Source organism: Thamnophis sirtalis, unplaced genomic scaffold, assembly GCF_051295495.1.
Source record: "Thamnophis sirtalis isolate CommonGarterSnake01/CBP01778 unplaced genomic scaffold, rThaSir2_p1.2 scaffold_9, whole genome shotgun sequence".
Classification (NCBI taxonomy): domain Eukaryota; kingdom Metazoa; phylum Chordata; class Lepidosauria; order Squamata; family Natricidae; genus Thamnophis; species Thamnophis sirtalis.
The window spans coordinates 32,823,589-32,841,444 of NW_028261389.1; the positions used below are offsets into that span (position 1 = coordinate 32,823,589).

At 38.4% G+C, this 17,856-nt stretch overlaps 1 protein-coding gene across 1 annotated transcript in view; it reads left to right on the forward strand.

Annotated features, from left to right (window-relative positions):
• The window catches only part of GUCY2C (guanylate cyclase 2C), a 77,217-nt gene that overhangs the window by 31,362 nt on the left and 27,999 nt on the right, over positions 1-17,856 (forward strand). The window contains exons 10-16 of the mRNA XM_087723266.1: positions 964-1,075; positions 5,477-5,558; positions 8,512-8,617; positions 10,670-10,732; positions 11,117-11,188; positions 12,726-12,830; positions 14,327-14,413. Coding sequence (XP_087579392.1) covers positions 964-1,075; positions 5,477-5,558; positions 8,512-8,617; positions 10,670-10,732; positions 11,117-11,188; positions 12,726-12,830; positions 14,327-14,413 — 627 coding nt within the window. The remainder of the gene's footprint in view (positions 1-963; positions 1,076-5,476; positions 5,559-8,511; positions 8,618-10,669; positions 10,733-11,116; positions 11,189-12,725; positions 12,831-14,326; positions 14,414-17,856) is intronic.

The window sequence follows — 17,856 nt, forward strand, 5'->3', positions numbered from 1 at the left end:
GAGCTTCACCACATTTTACCCAATCCATGACATCTCCTGGTGAGTGACATCAAGTTGGCCAGGCCCACCCAGTCACATGACCATTAAGCCATGCCCACAAAATAGGCCACACCCACAGAATAAGTAATAAAAAAATTGAAACCCACCACTGGTAGAATGAATGTAGAAATGTTAAAATGTGTTACCAACATCTGGAATTAAAAATCTATAAAATTATTGATATCTTTAGCGCTTTAAATATCCCTTAAGTGTTTACGTTTTGTGGGGAAGCATATTACACAAAACCCTATGTTAATTACTATTTTCATTTTGATCTGATCAAAAACATTAGACACTACATTAAGATAAATACATTAACTGGCAAATATATATCAGGTAGGATTTTCACCCATTGTACCTCTAGAGCCAGATATTAAATCTGCAAACTTCTGCATAGAAAGCACATTCTTTATTAGTGAGCCACAGTCATCTAGACAGGCCCAAACAACAATCCTATTCTCACTTTGGAGCAAAGCAGAATAGTATATTAAACCATAGCTTAAAATTGATGTACTATTCAGTGTAATTTGAAGCTGGTAAACATTGTTGCCTGATTGAAATGAAATGGGAAATGTAGAGTTTTCCTTTTGTTGTTTTCGTTGTGCCTTTGAGTCACTTCCTGGACAAGTCCCTGCAGTTTTCTTGGAAATGTTTTCAAAAATGGTTTCCCATTGCCCCCTCCCTAGGAGTTTTCCTGGTTTACTGCAATTCAAGTAAAGGAAATCAAAGGGGCTTGGTCCTTAAGCAAAAGACTCCTTTATACTTTGACTAATAATTTACATAAGAGCTCAATATGAGATATGTGGGATACAGAAAGGAGACTGAAAAGATCAAAGAAGGAGACTGAGGAAATTACTTTTAATTGCTAGTAAACGAGAGGAAAGAAGCATCAGAGTGAAACCTCCTTCTCTTTTCTTCTTCCAGTTTAAACCCCTCCTGTGGTTCGACACAAAGTTGAACAAAACTGTTGAGAAGACAACGATGCCTGGATTCATCTGGAAAAACCACATGCTACCTACTGATACTCCTAGCAGTGGTGAGCCAATCTACCATATTTTTCGCTCCATTAGACGTACTCCCCCCCCCCCCCGTCCTTTGGTAAATAGCAGCCAGGCCGCCGCAGCGGGGTCCTTTTACAGTGCTGAACCTCGCCTCTTCTGTCTTTCTCATTGCCTCTTTTGTCTCTTCTGCAGTGCAGGAGTCAATAGACAGAGCTGGCACGTGAGAGGACACCTATCTGTGGCCCTCTCAGACTCCGCCTGATATTTTTTTTTCATGTTTTCCTCCTCTAAACCTAGGTGCATCTTATGGAATGAAAAATGCATTAATTCTTAAGAAAGATATCTACAAATGGAATCAGTCATTTGCAATTGCCATAATTCATAACGTGTGTTGAGAATGTATATATCTGTTTGAGCCACTTCTGAACACTCTCTTGTTGAAAATATATTAGCCCCTTTTTTGCCGAGGTAGCAGTTCTTCCATGCAGCTAGTATTTGTTTGGTGTCTGCCTCATTTAACAACCATTTACAGTTACAACGGTTACAACGGTGATGAAAAAGCAACTTTCTCATTGACAACCTTTGCAGGTCTGTAAAGCAAGAGAAGGCAGAAGTAAGAACAGTTACAGGTTCATTAACTGCTTTGCTTAATGACCAAGTTGCCAATCACAGTTGTGGTCACTAAACAAGGACTACCTGCATTTCAAACAAGGCTATATCCCTTACGTGCTACAGTATGAATTGCAAGCAGGAAACAATTCTTTTTAGTTTTCTGAATTACTGGTTTGTTATTTTTCTCCTGTAGTCTCATAACCCTATGACGGGCCGAAGGAGGCCGTTTTCACCCTTCCCAGGTTTCAGGAAAGCCTCCAAAAAATGGGCCTACCAGAAGTTCGGAAACGGGCTATTTCCAGCTTCCGGGGGGGGGGGGGGTCGGGTGAGGCTGTTTCTGCCCTTCCCAGGCTTCAGGAGGGCAGCGGGGGGGGGGGGTTGTGCATGCATGCACTAGGGGGCAGCAGGGTGGGGTCGTGCACGGATGTGCAGGAGGCACACAGGGGGGAATGAATTACAGGTATGGGCACGCGCATGCACTATTGCACACACATGCACACTTTCAGCACCCAAGTCAAAAAAAGGTTAGCCATCACTGGGATACATAATAAAATGACGGATATATAGGTATATTCTTATAAAAGTTGCTTTTTTCTGTTTTGAATGCCATCCTCAGTTCCAAAGCCATTTACAATTAATCAAATATAAATATCAAATACAAAACATCATATCACCATAGAACTTTTTCAGGCATTATAATGATTTATTTGGTTTAACTTGTAAGTATCTCCGTTCTGCATGATCAAGCTCTCATAGCAGTTGGCTTATTCCTGGATGGAGAAATAATTTTCCTATGTTTGCCACTCCTTCTTTTATCCTCCCAGGTTGAAGAAAAACCTGCTTATTAAATAAAGAGTTGTTGCTATGGAAACACTAGGGTTGACCTTGAGAAATAAGTTTGAAAGTTTAGGATGGTTCCATGACCAAATATTATCCATTCTGTGAAATCTAGAAAGAGACTTTTGAACTGGAGATTAATTTTCAGAGGCTCAAGAAACTACACAAATAATGTATTTGATAACAAATGGTTAGCATCTCTTGCTGTGTATATCTTATAGCTTTTCAAACTTGGAACCTTTTAATATAATGCATCATATGTGTCTGTTTTGGCCTGATTTCTAATTAAAGCCATTCCAGCATTTTATAGAATGTCAAATAATATTTTTAAAAGCTAGAATACATTTGAAATTTTGTGAATAGGTGCACACAGTATACTCTCGAAATTCTAAATGTGCCCCCAGCTGGAAAGGATGATAGACACCTCACCATAATCAGCGCTGCTGCAGCACAACAAATGATCATTTTGGGGGTATGATACTGTGCAATAACAGGCAAGGCTGATAAAACACATCCACTTCTTAGCATAATTGTGAGTCATATAATCTAGTGTTAGAGGAAAAGTAACCCTGATCTACTCAATAAATTTCCCAACAGATAAGGAATGATGTGCAGAGTTTATAAAATTTTATATAGTCTTCCCTATCCTTCTAATTGCAGATGTTACAGTATCCTAGAATGGCTCTCAAAATTAGGTGTCCCAGAGGGAATGATATAAGCACACATCCTTTGACTCCCCCCCACCATTCCCCTTCCCCACCTCTGTAAATGTCAGCAGTAGGAGTAACTGATAGTTGACTTACAGTATTAGCTTAGTCTTCCCCAAATTACAATTCTCCAATTGTTTTAAACTCACACATCTGGAGCCCAGAAGATTATTTAAAGGCCTTATGCAGAGGACTCAATAAGCAGAAAGCTATTTATTTACTTCAGGAAGTTATCTAAATTGTATTAAGGTGAATGGGGATTTTCCAATTGTTTGTTTCACTCCTGATTCCTGTTAAACTTTAATCTTGCATGCTATAATTTCCACTAGGTATGGAAAGGTCCTCTCATTTCCCACACCAGGTTTTATTGTCATCATAAATATGACAGATCTATAGTATTTAATGCAAAAAAAAATATGGTACATCAATAAATGCCAAGATTCTGATAAATATGGGCATTTTGGATGCAGACTGAGAACAGACTGCAAATATGTTACCCAATAGCTGATGTGCAGCTTTCAAACTCTTACATAGTTTCAATATGATACCAGTATTATTATTATTATTTTTAAAAGAAAAGCATTCCAAAAGGATCTCTGGTATATATTTTCTAAGGCATAGTACCAATAAAATGTTCTATCTATATCCAAATTAAATTGTGACATTAAGTATTGTGGCTCCATAGACTGCTGTTCTGTCTCTCATTGCACTGCTTATAGCATTTTTCTAAAAAAAAAAAGTTTATTTAAACAGTTATAAGTTTCAGTGCAGAAAATAAAATAAAAGCCTCTCCATCAATATTCTGAAAATATAATACATTGTTTGCTGCTTTATGTAATTCATTTCCCCATTTTGATCAGAAATTCACAAAAGTAATATAATAATAATGCTGCTATTTAATATTCTGATTACATCTTAAATTGGGAAGAAAAACAGGTGGGAAGGCATCCAGATTTTCCCCATTGGAATAATTATAGCCACCAGGGGGCAGCAGCATACCAGAAATATATACCCATGCTATTCTATATTCTGAATGTGTGAGCTTGTAATTTTATTTAAAAATGTGTTGGGAGGTTTTTAGCCCCCTGTCATTCAGCTTAAGGTGCAGGGCAAGCAAGATTTTTGTAACCTGCCCAATATATGAGCATGTTAAGTGCTCTATTTATTGTTGACCTAACATCCTGCTTTTCTGATAGGAACAGTCAGCCCAGATGTTCTGACAAATTTGACCTTGTTGTCACAGAATTAAGAAAATAAGATTGATCCGTAGTTGAAAAGGTAGATGAATTAGATAGATGTATCAAAGCAAAATAAGTAAATGTCAAGAACTATCAAAGTAGTACTAAATGCAAAAACCTCCCCAAAGAATTTAGCATAGAATCATTATAGTGTTGATAGGGATCCATTCCTTCCCTCTTTCTCAAAACTGGAATAAGTAACTAAAGGTAGACTTTCCCTAACTACGCAGTTGGGATTGGAGTCTTGGTTATTGAGCAAAGCGGTTGTTATGTGAGACATCACATGACCATTTTACTCAATAACCATGATCTCAGCGCTGCCAATTTCAGTTTGAAGTGATCTCAAGAGTTGTTAAGTGAATGGATTCCCAGGTAACGTGCGCAGGGATGCAGAAATGGAGAGACAAGAAAAGAAAATCCACCAGGCTGAAAATTCAAAAAGACACGGAGCTAAAATCCTTTCCCCCCTGCCTTTCCACACTGGTGGAGCAGCTCTTGGGCTGTGGGAGAAAAGGTACAGAGCTAAAATCCTTTTCTCCCTGCAGATCCATCCCTAGGAAAGAGCTCTGGGGGGGGGAGTGGGGGGAGCAGGGAGAAAAGGATTTTAGCTCCTTGTTTAGCTCTTGTTTTAACAAACCATGGTTAAAACAAGACTGACATAATACGTGAAAAATCAACCTAGCAATCATTTAGGGTAGACATTAGGACAAAACCAAATCAAACCATTTAAGTCAAAATATATATGTCGCTACAAATCCAGGAGTACCATTAGGCCAAACATTTTTTTATCTGACAAAGTATCAGTTTGAGAGTTTGTTTCCTAAATTTCTGGTGGTAAGTTATTGATGGTAATTTTTTGGAAGGCTGGATTCCTTACAGTACCTTCAAAACAGTGGCTCAAAAATGATTGTTATGTAACATTTACTATTTTGTTGTACAAGCTGTGTACAGTAATACAAGTTTATTTTGTTTTATTATGGTTTACCTCTTAAACTGCTTTTTAAGGATCTCGGTTTACCCATTCTTTTTCTTTTTTTGATAGGTCCCCACTTCCTGGCCATAGCTGTTTTCACACTTACTGGAATTGTAGTGCTAGTTGTGATCATTGCTTTGTTGGTGCTGAGGTATGATTGTTTACACTCCTCCTTGGGCTAAAAATAGGGAATTTATAGTCCAACACATCTGGATGACCTCAGACTGGGAAGGCCAGCATCAGCCCACAAATACCTTCAGCCTCTTTCAAGTCTTCCTTCTGCAAAAAATTGCTCCGCACAAATATCTTAAACTGCATAAATTCCATCATTCTTTTTCTTTTTTTGGACAAGATTCAAATTTATAATTGCTACTTGCTTGTCTTTTATTATTGTACCTGTTATGATGTATAATAAAAAGAAAACAAAAAGAAAAATACAAATGCTAATCCAACATAAAGCAAGAAAAATAAACCTCAGTCAAAATAACAAAAAATATTAATCTTTTTAATTGCAGCTATGACTCAGTTTTTAAACAATAAATTAAAACTATCCACCATAATATTAATACAATTCCCTTTAATCTACTAATATCTACCTTATTTCCCTTCCTTCTTCTCTTTAACCATTTTCTCTTGGTCTCTCAAAGATTCCACTTCTTATTAATTTTCTTCTTTTATCCCATTCTCTTAGCTTCTTCTTTTTCTTTTTTCCCCCTTTTTATATTTATTGTATCTTTTCTTCTGAATCCTTTTTCTCACTTTTAATTTTATTGCTCGAGTAGTTTTCCACAGGGTTTTTCCTGGTCCCACTATTTCCCTTTTTGCTGTTTGATTGATTCTTTTTGGGGGAGCATTCCCTCTGCCTACCCTTTTTGTGCCACTGTAAATCCCAGTGAAATCATCTAACTGCTTTTTACTTTCAGTTCCTTTTTCTTCAATATTATTTTCTTGTTCTTCATTTATGCTCTCTTTTACCCCCTTCTCTCCTATTTCCTGATCTGTGTGCTCCAGCCAAATTTCTGACTTTTTATTGCCTTTTAAAGTTTCACATGTGTTTTTTAGTATCTCAAATAATTCATCATACATCTAAGGATCTAAATTGCCAATTTAACAAATTTAACAATTTTTAAAGACTTTTAAAAATAACACTTAATTAATCCATACAGTCCTTTTTTTAAATTTCCAGATTCTAATGTCCAATTCTAATATTAGTCCAATCCAATCCAAGTCGAACATTTTTTATCTTCCAAACCAAGCAATGTAGAAAAACAGTCTTTAGTAGTTGTCACAGTTCCAAATTATCTTTTCTGGTAATCAAGGTCAAGATTCACAGCTGCACTTTCTCTTTTATCTTTCACAAACTATTGTAGTACTCTCAAATCTACAATACACTCAAACCAGCTGATTGTCAAAACTGTCAAAAACACTTTAAATCCACATAAAAAAACTTTTCCCCAGGTTCTTTCTTTTTATTATTTTTAATTTCTCCAAATCCAATTATAAAAGCAAGAATCTTCTTGGGCTTCAGTATTTTAGCCTCCACTTTATCCTTCTTCCTCCATGGAATTTCCCAAATGCCAATTAGCCACTAATTTAGCTGTGGGACCCTTTTAAAGTCCAAATTCAAATTTTCTTTTAACTGTGAGCTGGCCAATCACTCACCTGGTTCCAACACTCCGTTCCAAACCACTCTTGTTCAAAAACGTAGTCCGGTTGCACCAGCTTCAGAGCGGTCATTTGAAAAGGGCCACTGCACCTGCTGTCAGTCCAAAGAGCTTTCTCTGACCTACCGAGGAACTTGCTGGTTCCTCTTGATTGTCCAAGATGCAACTCCTTCTTCCCTATCCCTACAGTATGGTTCCGATCTGAAGATCCCTCCCCTGACAGCAGTTTGTCTGGCTGGATTTTCATGGAACTCATTGGAGCCCGCTATTTTTCCAATTGGTCTCACCGTAATGCTTCCAGTTTCCCCTCAAGTTACGACCATAATGGAGCCTGCCTATTAGTGTCAAAAGTCAGAACAATGTTAAATGAACTGCCTAAAGTAACAACTAGTCATCCCTGCTCTTCCCAATGCATTCTTTAAATGAATTCATGGGTTGTTAAGTGAAGCTCAATTTAAGTGTGTAGATCCTGGAAGGCCTTGCTCTGGCACAAGCCCACCTACTTCAGGCCTCTCAAAGTATCCCCCAGTCTGTATATAGGCCCTCTACATAGCTGATTATCTTGCCAGCACTTGGTATGCCTACCTTTCCTAATTCTGCCCTTGTACTTCCTCCTGCCAAGGTGCCTGGCTTTCTGGGGCAAAAAAGGCCCAGTTGATTAGCTTTTCAGAGCTTTCTGCACCATCAGATTGCTACCGATCAACTGGCCATTGGGAGGCTGCAAAGCTCGCCTGCCTCTCTAGGCTTTGGGAAGCTGGCCCTTGCATAAAAGGCATAAAAGGCAGCTTCAGGATAAGCTTCCCCAAACCTTTCCCTTGCTTAATCCCCTCCCTCTCCTCCCTCCCAGGAAACCACATTTCTTCAATTAAAAAAAATTACAAAAAGCAGGGATGGTCCCATATTCCACCGGAGAAGATACTACCATTGAATACTAATGAGTCAAATCATGTTAGTCTGAAGGTAGGAAGTGACAGCCATGGGAGGGATAGACTTGTTGATCGCTCCCCTCTCCCACCCCAATTAGTTAAAACTAATCTCTTCTGCACTCCAACGTCTATCTCTTTTAAATTTGACTTTGACTTCAGGATGAAGAGTGGAGGACCTGAAGCAAGCAAGGAAATAAAAATTTTCTGCAGCTTTCCTCCTTCAACTAAAGAAAAACAAAAGTCATCTCCAAAAGTTGTGCAAAGAAATAGAGGATGCTGGGTCCTTGCAAGCTTTAGCTATCCATCTGACTGCCTGGGCTCTATAGCTAAAGTTTTACAAGACCCAGCATCCTCCATTTGGACTTGTTGATCTTTCTCCCCTCTCCTCCTCCCCCTCCCCAATTAGATGCTATGTTGCATGTATGTGTAAATGTGTTAAAATGTTAACACAGCTTTATCTTTCTAAAATTCCAGATTCTAATATTTTCAGAATTGTTTCTATAATACTTTTCAGGAAGTACAGAAGAGCCAATCAATTGCGGCAAAAGAGATGGTCCCATATTCCACCGGAGAAGATATTACCATTGAATACTAATGAGTCAAATCATGTTAGTCTGAAGGTAGGAAGTGACAGCCATGTCTGGGAAAGGTTTCTCACCACATAATATGAAGTAAGCTGTACATTCTTCACAATGGTACATCAGATAATATCACTCTGACATTATAAAATCTTCTGTTCTACAATAAGGCTAATTGCTCAGTTTATTATATGTGCGTTAACAGTTTTCTCATGATTGTACAAAGCAAGTAGACTTTTCTACTAGACTCTGCCCCATATAATAGAAACAGTAACATTTATTAGTTCACAGATAGTGGCCAATATTATCATTCTTCCCCTCATTTGCAGTTTCATCCCAGCTCCCAAGTATCTCGAATAAATAAATTTTGCAAGGGAATGGGGCAGCAAGTGGCTACGTTGCCTACAAGTGTACCATGCATATGCAAATATGGTCAGCATGGGCATAATGGTAGCTACTATTGACTAGAGGGAAAGAGATGTGCCTGCAACAACTTAGATTATCCAGTAGGAGTAAAAACATGGCTTCTACTGAAATGGAATGCTATGGATAGAGTTTATGCACTTCATGGCCAATGCATTATCTCATCTGAGATGAACAAGAAGGGACAGGTTACCTTTGCAGGAGGCTGAACTGAGTATGACATCACACATTCCTGTCCTCAACAAATGGTTAGTGGGGAACTTCACACTGGAAAAGCAGGTTGTGCCGAAGAACTCTTAATTGCAGCTTTACCTGAAATTCTAATCTAATTTTATTCTCCTCCCTTTCCCCCATTTGCTGGTTACAGCTCTTTCAGGAATTATGTATAGTTCCAAAGTTGCAATACTATTCATTTTATCTGTGGGACACTAAGACAGTGTTTCCCAAAGTGTGGTACGCGTACCCCCAGGGGTACGGGAAGAGTTTGGTGGGGGTACGCGTTGCACCGGAGTTTGGTGGGGATCACATGGGAATATCACAACAGGAGAAGATATCTTTAATGTTATGAATACATTTATGCAAGAGAACAAAATTGATTGGAATAGATGTGTTGGAATAAGCACAGATGGAGCAAAAAGTATGGTTGGAATTAATAAAGGACTCGTTGCAAGAATTCAAAATGTTGCTCCAAATGTCATATCCACACATTGTTGCATACACAGAGAGGCTTTGGCAACACGTAAGATGCCCGCTGATCTACAGAAAGTTCTGGATGAAAGCGTGAAAATCATTAACTACATTTTTTATGTAGTTATGAGGGGTACTCAGCGTTTTTTATGAGGGATACTCAGTGTTACGAAAATTATAGAAGGGGTACACATATGTCAAAAGTTTGGGAAACACTGCACTAAGATTATCTATTAGCTTCCTATGCTTTACACAATAGTGTTCCCCTTAGGAATCAGACTACCAATTGGTATAACTTTTATTTTGTTTAGGCATTAAGTGTTGTCATCTATATTCTTCTAAGGAGCACATCAGCTCATGTGGTTAGGTCAGGACCCTGGTTGGAGATTAACAAGCCCACGTTTGAGATTCAAGTGCTGTTTTGGAGGATGGGTGAGCTCTTCACCTTTGCTCCAGCTTCTGTTGGGGACATAAAAAGAGCCCCCAGCTGTGGCGGATTAAGGCTCACTGGTGCCCTAAGCACTGACAAATCTTGGTGCCCCGCCCTTTGTACATACTGTACAAATCTTCATTGGTTTTTCTTTCTCAACTTTGTGGTACCGCCTTGGGCCTGGTGCCCCAAGCATGTGCTTAGTCTGCTTAATGGTTAATACACCACTGCCAGCTGGGCATCCCTGAGCAATGATGATGTCACTGGCTAATCCTTTCGACCTGGAAACACATTGGTGCTTCTGACACAAGTGCAATGCAATCTATATTCTTCCACAAAAACAAGACGACCATCTTGAGACAAGAATGAGAAATAAAGGAGAAATTGAATGATATCGCTTGATGCACAAAATATCAAAATAATATTCAAGTTATGGGAAGCATTTTTGAATCCATTCCCCTGACAACTTTCCAGCAGCTGGGCATTGCATTTTAGTTACACATTAGGATAGGGACCTTACTGAAGAATTCTGAAGGTGTCCTCTTGTTTCTCAGATTGATGAAGACAAAAGGCGGAATACTGTTCAAAGGCTGCGTCAAGGCAAATATGATAAGAAGGTATTCTTACTCCCAGTCTCTCTGTTCTACTTGACTTCCCTAAAAAAATGATCTGATGTTCTTGTGCAAGACAGATTTCATGATGCTGCTCATGAAATTCCCAGTTTATTGTAAAGTTGATGCTTTAAAATTTTATGGAAAATTGTCTTAAATGATTCCTTTGCAACTTCTCAGTCCTAAATAATGAACAAAGTAGACTGCAGGTTTAAAAATTTAAAAATCATTGGCTTGTTATTGATTAGTGTAAATATCAATTTGTCTATAAAATTTGATGTATTTGCTATTTAATCATTGTTATAAACTATTTCTCTAGACATTATAGACAATAGAGATAGGATGTTATGACTTTGCTATGGTTTTCTTCCAATTGCTCTCATTTTCTAGATAATAATTCTGAAGGAGTTCAAACACAATGATGGAAATTTTACAGAGAAACAGAAAATAGCTCTAAATAAGGTAAGCAATACACTATTCTGAGGAATGCTGGAATGCAACTTTTTCATGTATTTTTATTTTAATTTTAAAATGTTGATATGGTCACCCATCTTAAACAGCTCAGGATGGCTCATAACAACAGTAAAACCAATGACTATAAAATAACCACAAAACAACAAAACAAAGAAATAATCGAACAAAAATACAAAGACTGTGCCTTTAATCTTCTCTTAGGTTGCCCTGCAGCAAGCTTCAATTATCCTAGTCCTGATCTTGGTCCTGGCCCTGGTCCTGGCCCTTGCCCTTGCCCTTGCCCTTGCCCTATTCTATTCTATTCTATTCTATTCTATTCTATTCACAGCATTTTGATAAAAAGTATCCCCAATCTTAAAAGGCTAAATGGGTGGGGATCTGTCAAACCATCAAGGAGAGCATGTTCCCCAAGAGAGGAGCAGCCATGCACACTTTGGAGGTGCCACTAGGTGGCAGGATTTCAAGGAAGGGATCTGGAGCCAGACTACCTTACCTGATCTAGTGGAATGGGGAGATATTCTTCTGGAGAGATAGTCACACAATAATGAGATCTTGTGCCAATGACCCATATAGGGTTTTAAAGGTGATAACCATTACCTTTAACTGCATGATGGTATTGAAAGCCACCAAGTGATGGAGGAGAGCCAGGATAGTTGCACCACCCCATCACAAGCCCTCCAAAGGTCATCCCTAGCTTTTAGCCTTTTGGAAGCTGCGTGTTAGAGCTTTAGGAAAAAAAACTAATTCCCTCTTACAACACACTGGGTCCATCGGGCACTTAGGACAGGACAACCTAATAGGCCTCCCATCCCTCTGTTAAGGAGCAACTGCTGAAAAGTTTGAAAACTATTTCCCAGTTTGATCATTATGTTACTGATTTTAATCCTTTAAACTTCTACCCTGTGCCAAATCTATTTAAAGGCATTTATGAGTTAGCTCAGTTTCTAAATTGTATTAAGTCATTTTGTAGCCATTCTTCTACATAGATAAAAAAAAAACTTAACTAGGAAACTGGCTTGCTAAAAAAAACCCACCAATTTTCCTTCTTCTTTATTTCTAAGAATATTTCTGAATCCTAAATAGACCCTTTAGGTATTCCAAGAAAATAAAAACGGGGAATGTATTAACTATATTTCTATACACTGCTACGAAGTACTGGCTGGAAGCAAGAACAAAATAATCTAAGATGAGGGAATGAGGGGCAGCAACTTTAATTTCCCTTCCACTAAACAGTTATTATTTTATTATTTGCTATGCACCTCCAGCATAGCAGGCATTTTTAGAGCACCCACAAAATAAATTTAACATTCTAGGTATGGTTAATGATCTCCAAAAATATGCATCTTGTGCAGTTTTTGCAAATATTTTAATCACCTTAGAGTTGAAAAGCTACAAGACCCAACACAAAATACAATATCTCCAGGCCATAGCAAAGACTGAGAGATTTTATACTTTTCATTCCTAGTATTGTATGTTCCTTTAAATGTAACTATTTGCTTCTAATAAATGCCATTCTTTTCTCCAGCTCCTTCAAATTGACTATTACAACCTGACTAAATTCTATGGAACAGTCAAGATGGACACAATGATCTATGGAGTAATTGAGTACTGTGAAAGGGGCTCATTGCGGGTAAACAGATTTATAACTCACTGGTTAGTTTGTATCAAGACACATTAACCTTCATCTTAAAGAAAATTTTTAGTGAGGGTCAAGGGGGCCACTACAGAAGAATGGTAGTCTGTTTATAACTCATTTAATTTGGTGGTGGTGGTGGTTAATGTTAATGAAATGACTGTGCTGTCCTATAGGCTCCCCATGCGCCACAGTCATGTTACCATAGAGATGCAAAGAAAGAAGGGAGAAAAACAAAAGAATTTCTAAAACAGTAAAGGGTTTAGTGGTGGTTGCAAGAGAAATAGTTCCTTTAGAGATCTTTCAGAATTAATGAGATTTTGCTTTAATTATGAAGACCAGGAAGGTAATAAGAAAAGGACACCACAACACCACAATAGATCAGAGAAGATGACTGTTAGATCGGGTGAATGGATGAGGCAGACTCAGGCTTCAGCAACAAACAGCTCTTTATTAAGTGACAACTATGTACAGTCCAGCAAAGATTCTGTCTAGCAGCAGGTGTTTTATAGGGAGCTGTCAGACCATTCGACCAATCAGATTTGACTATTGTTCCCGCCGGAACAGAGGACCTTGGTGGAAACTACCATACTGTTGGTCGGTATATAACAATGACATTGATTGGCATCTTCAGTTCAGAAACAAATCAAATAGCTCCAGATGGCAGTTATCTCTCTATAACCTGTTACATGCCACTTTACTTATTTTAATCTGCTATTGAGCTAGATTTTGTGATATTTTAGGGGTCATGAGGAGAAACCAAAAGGGCTCACTCCTCCATGTTAGGAAGTAGGGAATATTCCAGATAGAAGCTGAGGTTCTTTTAAACCACAAAGCGAATACTCTACAGTATTTAGTTTAAGATAAAAAAGTTCAGCCCTCTTAGAGCAGTAATGAAAAGGTGAGCCTGATCTTCTCCATCCTGGTGTCCTACAGGTATTAGAACCATACTTTCCAGAATTTCCAGCTGGAATTAACTTAACTATATTGTGAAAAGCAATAATTTACACTTGTGTTTTAAGTATAATCCCCCCCCCTTCTCAACAATACCTCAGTCAATTACCTGTTGGATTACTGGTGGCAGGTACTAAGGGTTTACAGGGTTAGGTTTGTTCTCCTGTTGAACTATTTAACCGCAATAGCCATTTAAAAAGGATATAAACATGGAGAACTATTTCAGTTTCATCACCCACTGTATTCAGATAGGACTGTCCACTGTGATCAAAGTAACTTCAGGAAAAACAGAATCACTAAGCTGATATCTGAATTGAACTGGAAATAAAATTGAATTTTCCCAATAGCTACATTATTCAAGGAAATATTTTCTTTATCCAATTGCCCTGAATTGCTTAGCAAGGGTTCATTATTTTGTGTTATTTTAATTGAGCTGAATGAAGATATTGTTTAACTGCTGGGTACGTTTAGCAACTTTTTCAGGATTAAAATGGTTTTAACTTTCTTACCTGCAGTTCTTTCTCTTGTTTTCATCTCAGGATGTCTTAAATGATAAAATCTCCTACCCTGATGGAACCTTCATGGACTGGGAATTTAAAATTTCTGTCATGTATGACATTGCTAAGGTAAGCATATGAGGATATTTTTACATTATAAAACCTAGCCACAGAATAAGATTGGAAGCTTAATATATTGCCCTAGCTACCTGTATATAAAATCAGCTTGCGTAAGTTTCTTTCCAGTCCTGTCATTAGAAACAGTAAATATGAAATAGCAGATTTGTTGAGAGCTGAGCCACAATACATTTGGTACATTTCAGTACAGAAAAAATAAAAGTAATTTTTCTAACTGATAGAAATTTCCTTAGAACAAAGATATTTATAAAATTAAAATCATGACCTAAAAAAAATCATCCTGGGCTCTCATTAAATGGGCTTTACTCTGTAGCTAGTTATGCTGAGCACTGGAAATAATTTTTATTTTTAAAAATATCATGAAGCTCGTAGTTGCTTACTTAGAATTTTTTCCAGTAATCTTTTGGTGCATTCATTTTCTCAGAATGCTTTTTGTTTCCAGTAGACAGACCTAATTCTCAGTGAGGTAGTAAATCAGTGAAAGCTTTCATGGTAAGCAGAAGGTTAAACCTACAATTCTTCTCCCCTGAAATTTGTTGGAGCCATTGGCTTTTGCACAGCTGAAAGTGTATATGCAAAGACAAATTATAAAGTTAAAATTATGTTTGTAGAGGGCAGGAATTGCTCCTCTTACCAAACTCATCTAGGTTCTTCTTGCAAACACAAGGGGGGCAGGGAGTGGGGTCATTGAAAGTCCTATAGTGAATAGGCTTAGATTTTGCAGTTGTGGCAATCGTTGGATGGTTCAGTTTTTTCTTTGCAAATTGTCTAGTACTTTTATTACAGTTTGGCAGCAGGAGTGGTAGAGAGGATCAGCTATGATGAACTACAAAATGAGGGTTGCAATGGTGGCAGGAAAAGAGGGGAGTCTGCTTACCTAAACTTGTCAACAGCCCCTTTGCAAACTGATTATAGAAGAGAGGGAGAGGGCAGATGAAAGTCTGCAAGAGCAAAAAACAGTGACAAAGTGGGAGACCAAGAGGCAAGTGTGCAGATGAGTAAGAAAAAAATTGAAGAGACTAGGCTGAACTTCCTGCCTGTGAACACATGGCAAAATAAGAGGGGAGAGGGGAGAGGGGAGAGGGGAGAGGGGAGGGGGAGAGAGAGAGAGAGAGGGAGGGAGGGAGGGAGGGAGAGAGAGAGAGAGAGAGAGAGAGAGAAAGAGAGAGAGAGAGAGAGAGAGAGAGAGAGAGAGATGCTGTCTGTTGACTACTTGACCTAATCATTCCCAGGTGAGCATGGTGTCTTCTGGAATCTCTACACATTCACAGACCAGTACTTTCAATAATCAAAAACTAGCCCCATGGGAAGAATTTTAAAAATGGAAATGGTAGCCAGATAGAATTAAGTTCCTTTTCACAGATTATGGGTCCCAAAAGCCAGATGAGAGCATCATGTTCACATGTTCATATCGTATCACATTATTGCGTCCTCCAGAGGTTCCAGCCCCAATCTGTGTAATGGCGAGCAATTGATAGATGTTTTCCTGTCAGATGTTGACTGATGTTGGGAATGGAAATAAAGCCAAACAATCCACAACCACTTCCCTTAAGTTCTCCCAGAGTACATTCTGTACTACTCTTTTGTCTTGGTGTGTGGGTGTGTGTATGTGTACATACTCACCTGCAAGTCAGTTTTTGACTTCTGGCAACTGCCTGGGTTAGTCATTGCAGTTTTGCAAGATTTATTGGAAGTGCCTTGAAGTTGCCTGCTTCCTAGGGGTGAGAGAAGGCTAAAGTCACCCAACTGGCTTGTTGCCTAGGGTGCAGCTACAACTCATGATCTACCAGCTTCTAGGCTGGTTCCTTAATCACTATACCAGACTGGCTCTTATTACTGCAATGACCTCAGCAATGAAGGTCACTTCAAAGAAAGAAGGGAAAAAAATTAACACAGCCACGAGGAAGAGCCCAGTGAGACAAATCTTCCATCCTTGTTTGGACAGGAGGCAAAGAAGAGGCCAGACAAATGTCTGGATGTCAACTCAGACCATGACAATTTTGACTTTTTTCCAGTAGGGATTATCTTTAGCAAAATCTCTCAATAGTTTAATTGTCCCACACATTTGTTGGAATCAGAAATAATATCATCCAATACCATCATGACAAACACAAAATAGTTCCTCAACCTTCATTTGCTGCATGTATTGTGTGCCTGCAGTTAAACTGGTATTCAACCTGTTTTGTGATAATTCAGATTGCACTCCTCCTGGGTTACAAATGGCCTTTCCCCACCTGCAACTAATCACTGTGCAAACATGTCCTGGCAAGATCTCTTTTCTATTGTTTTCAATTACTTCACACTCTGAGACAGACACATTTAAGTAGTCCTTAGCTATGTTAAGAGAATATATTCCCTTTCTTCTAATATTCTCTACCTAGAAAGTATATAAAATCTTTTGGGCTATATCACCTATTGCCCTGGAAGTAAGTCAGGTAAATGCAATGATTTGAAACAAGCAGGGCTTGTTAATCCTTAATAAGGATTAACAAGGAAGATGCCCAATGCCATTCAGGTGTACTGTACATTTCTGATGACTGAGGAGTAGGTGGAACTCTCTCAGAATCAGAGGTTTCATCAAGAGTGCTCAAAATGTATGTATGAAAACTGAGGCAGGACCTTCTCTTAGTCCAGCACAGACTATAGATAGAAGTAAATTGTATTATTGTTTATCTCTCAGCTGACCAAAGAATATTGCTTAAGAGTCCTTAACACACAATCAAAAAGACAAAATTCATACATTCTACTTCCTCCCTCAGTGTCAATGAAGGTGGGTGGAGAGTGTAATTTATATTAGGTAATCATCCCAGAAAATGTATATTGCCAGAAAAAAGGGTGTGTAAGGAAACAAATATAAATGTAAATTGAAGTATTGTGTCCCAGTTTTAATTCCCATTTAGATACATAACATATTTATTATTTCTCTTCTTGAATTATTCATATGTATACAGGAACATTCTTCTTTTATCTTTCTTAACCAGGGTTTTTTTATGACAGAAGTTCAGAACTTCTTCTTTTTTAATGGCAATGGAGAATTGTCAGATGGCTGACTCTGTAGAATGGCTGTTTTTTCCTGTAAGCAAGGAATCTGCTAGCTGCATATCTTTGTTCACCCTGACTGAGCGTAATTTTTAAAACATTAAAATATTTAAAAGACGATTATCTGGTTTTTCATTCAAAAAACTTACTGACTTGTCCACATTTAGGATACAACCAATTTTACAGTGCTTTCATCTAGAGCAGGGCTGTCAAATGTGTGGCCTGCGGCCCAGATGTGTCATGTGCTGGTCACGCCAACACCCGGTTAAGCAAGGGGGGGAAATCCCGATATGTGACGTGATGCTGCCATGACGACGTGAGTTTGACATCCCTGATCTAGAGCAATGTTCCCAAATCTTAGCTGTTTTAAGATGTGCAGACTTCAATTCCAAGAA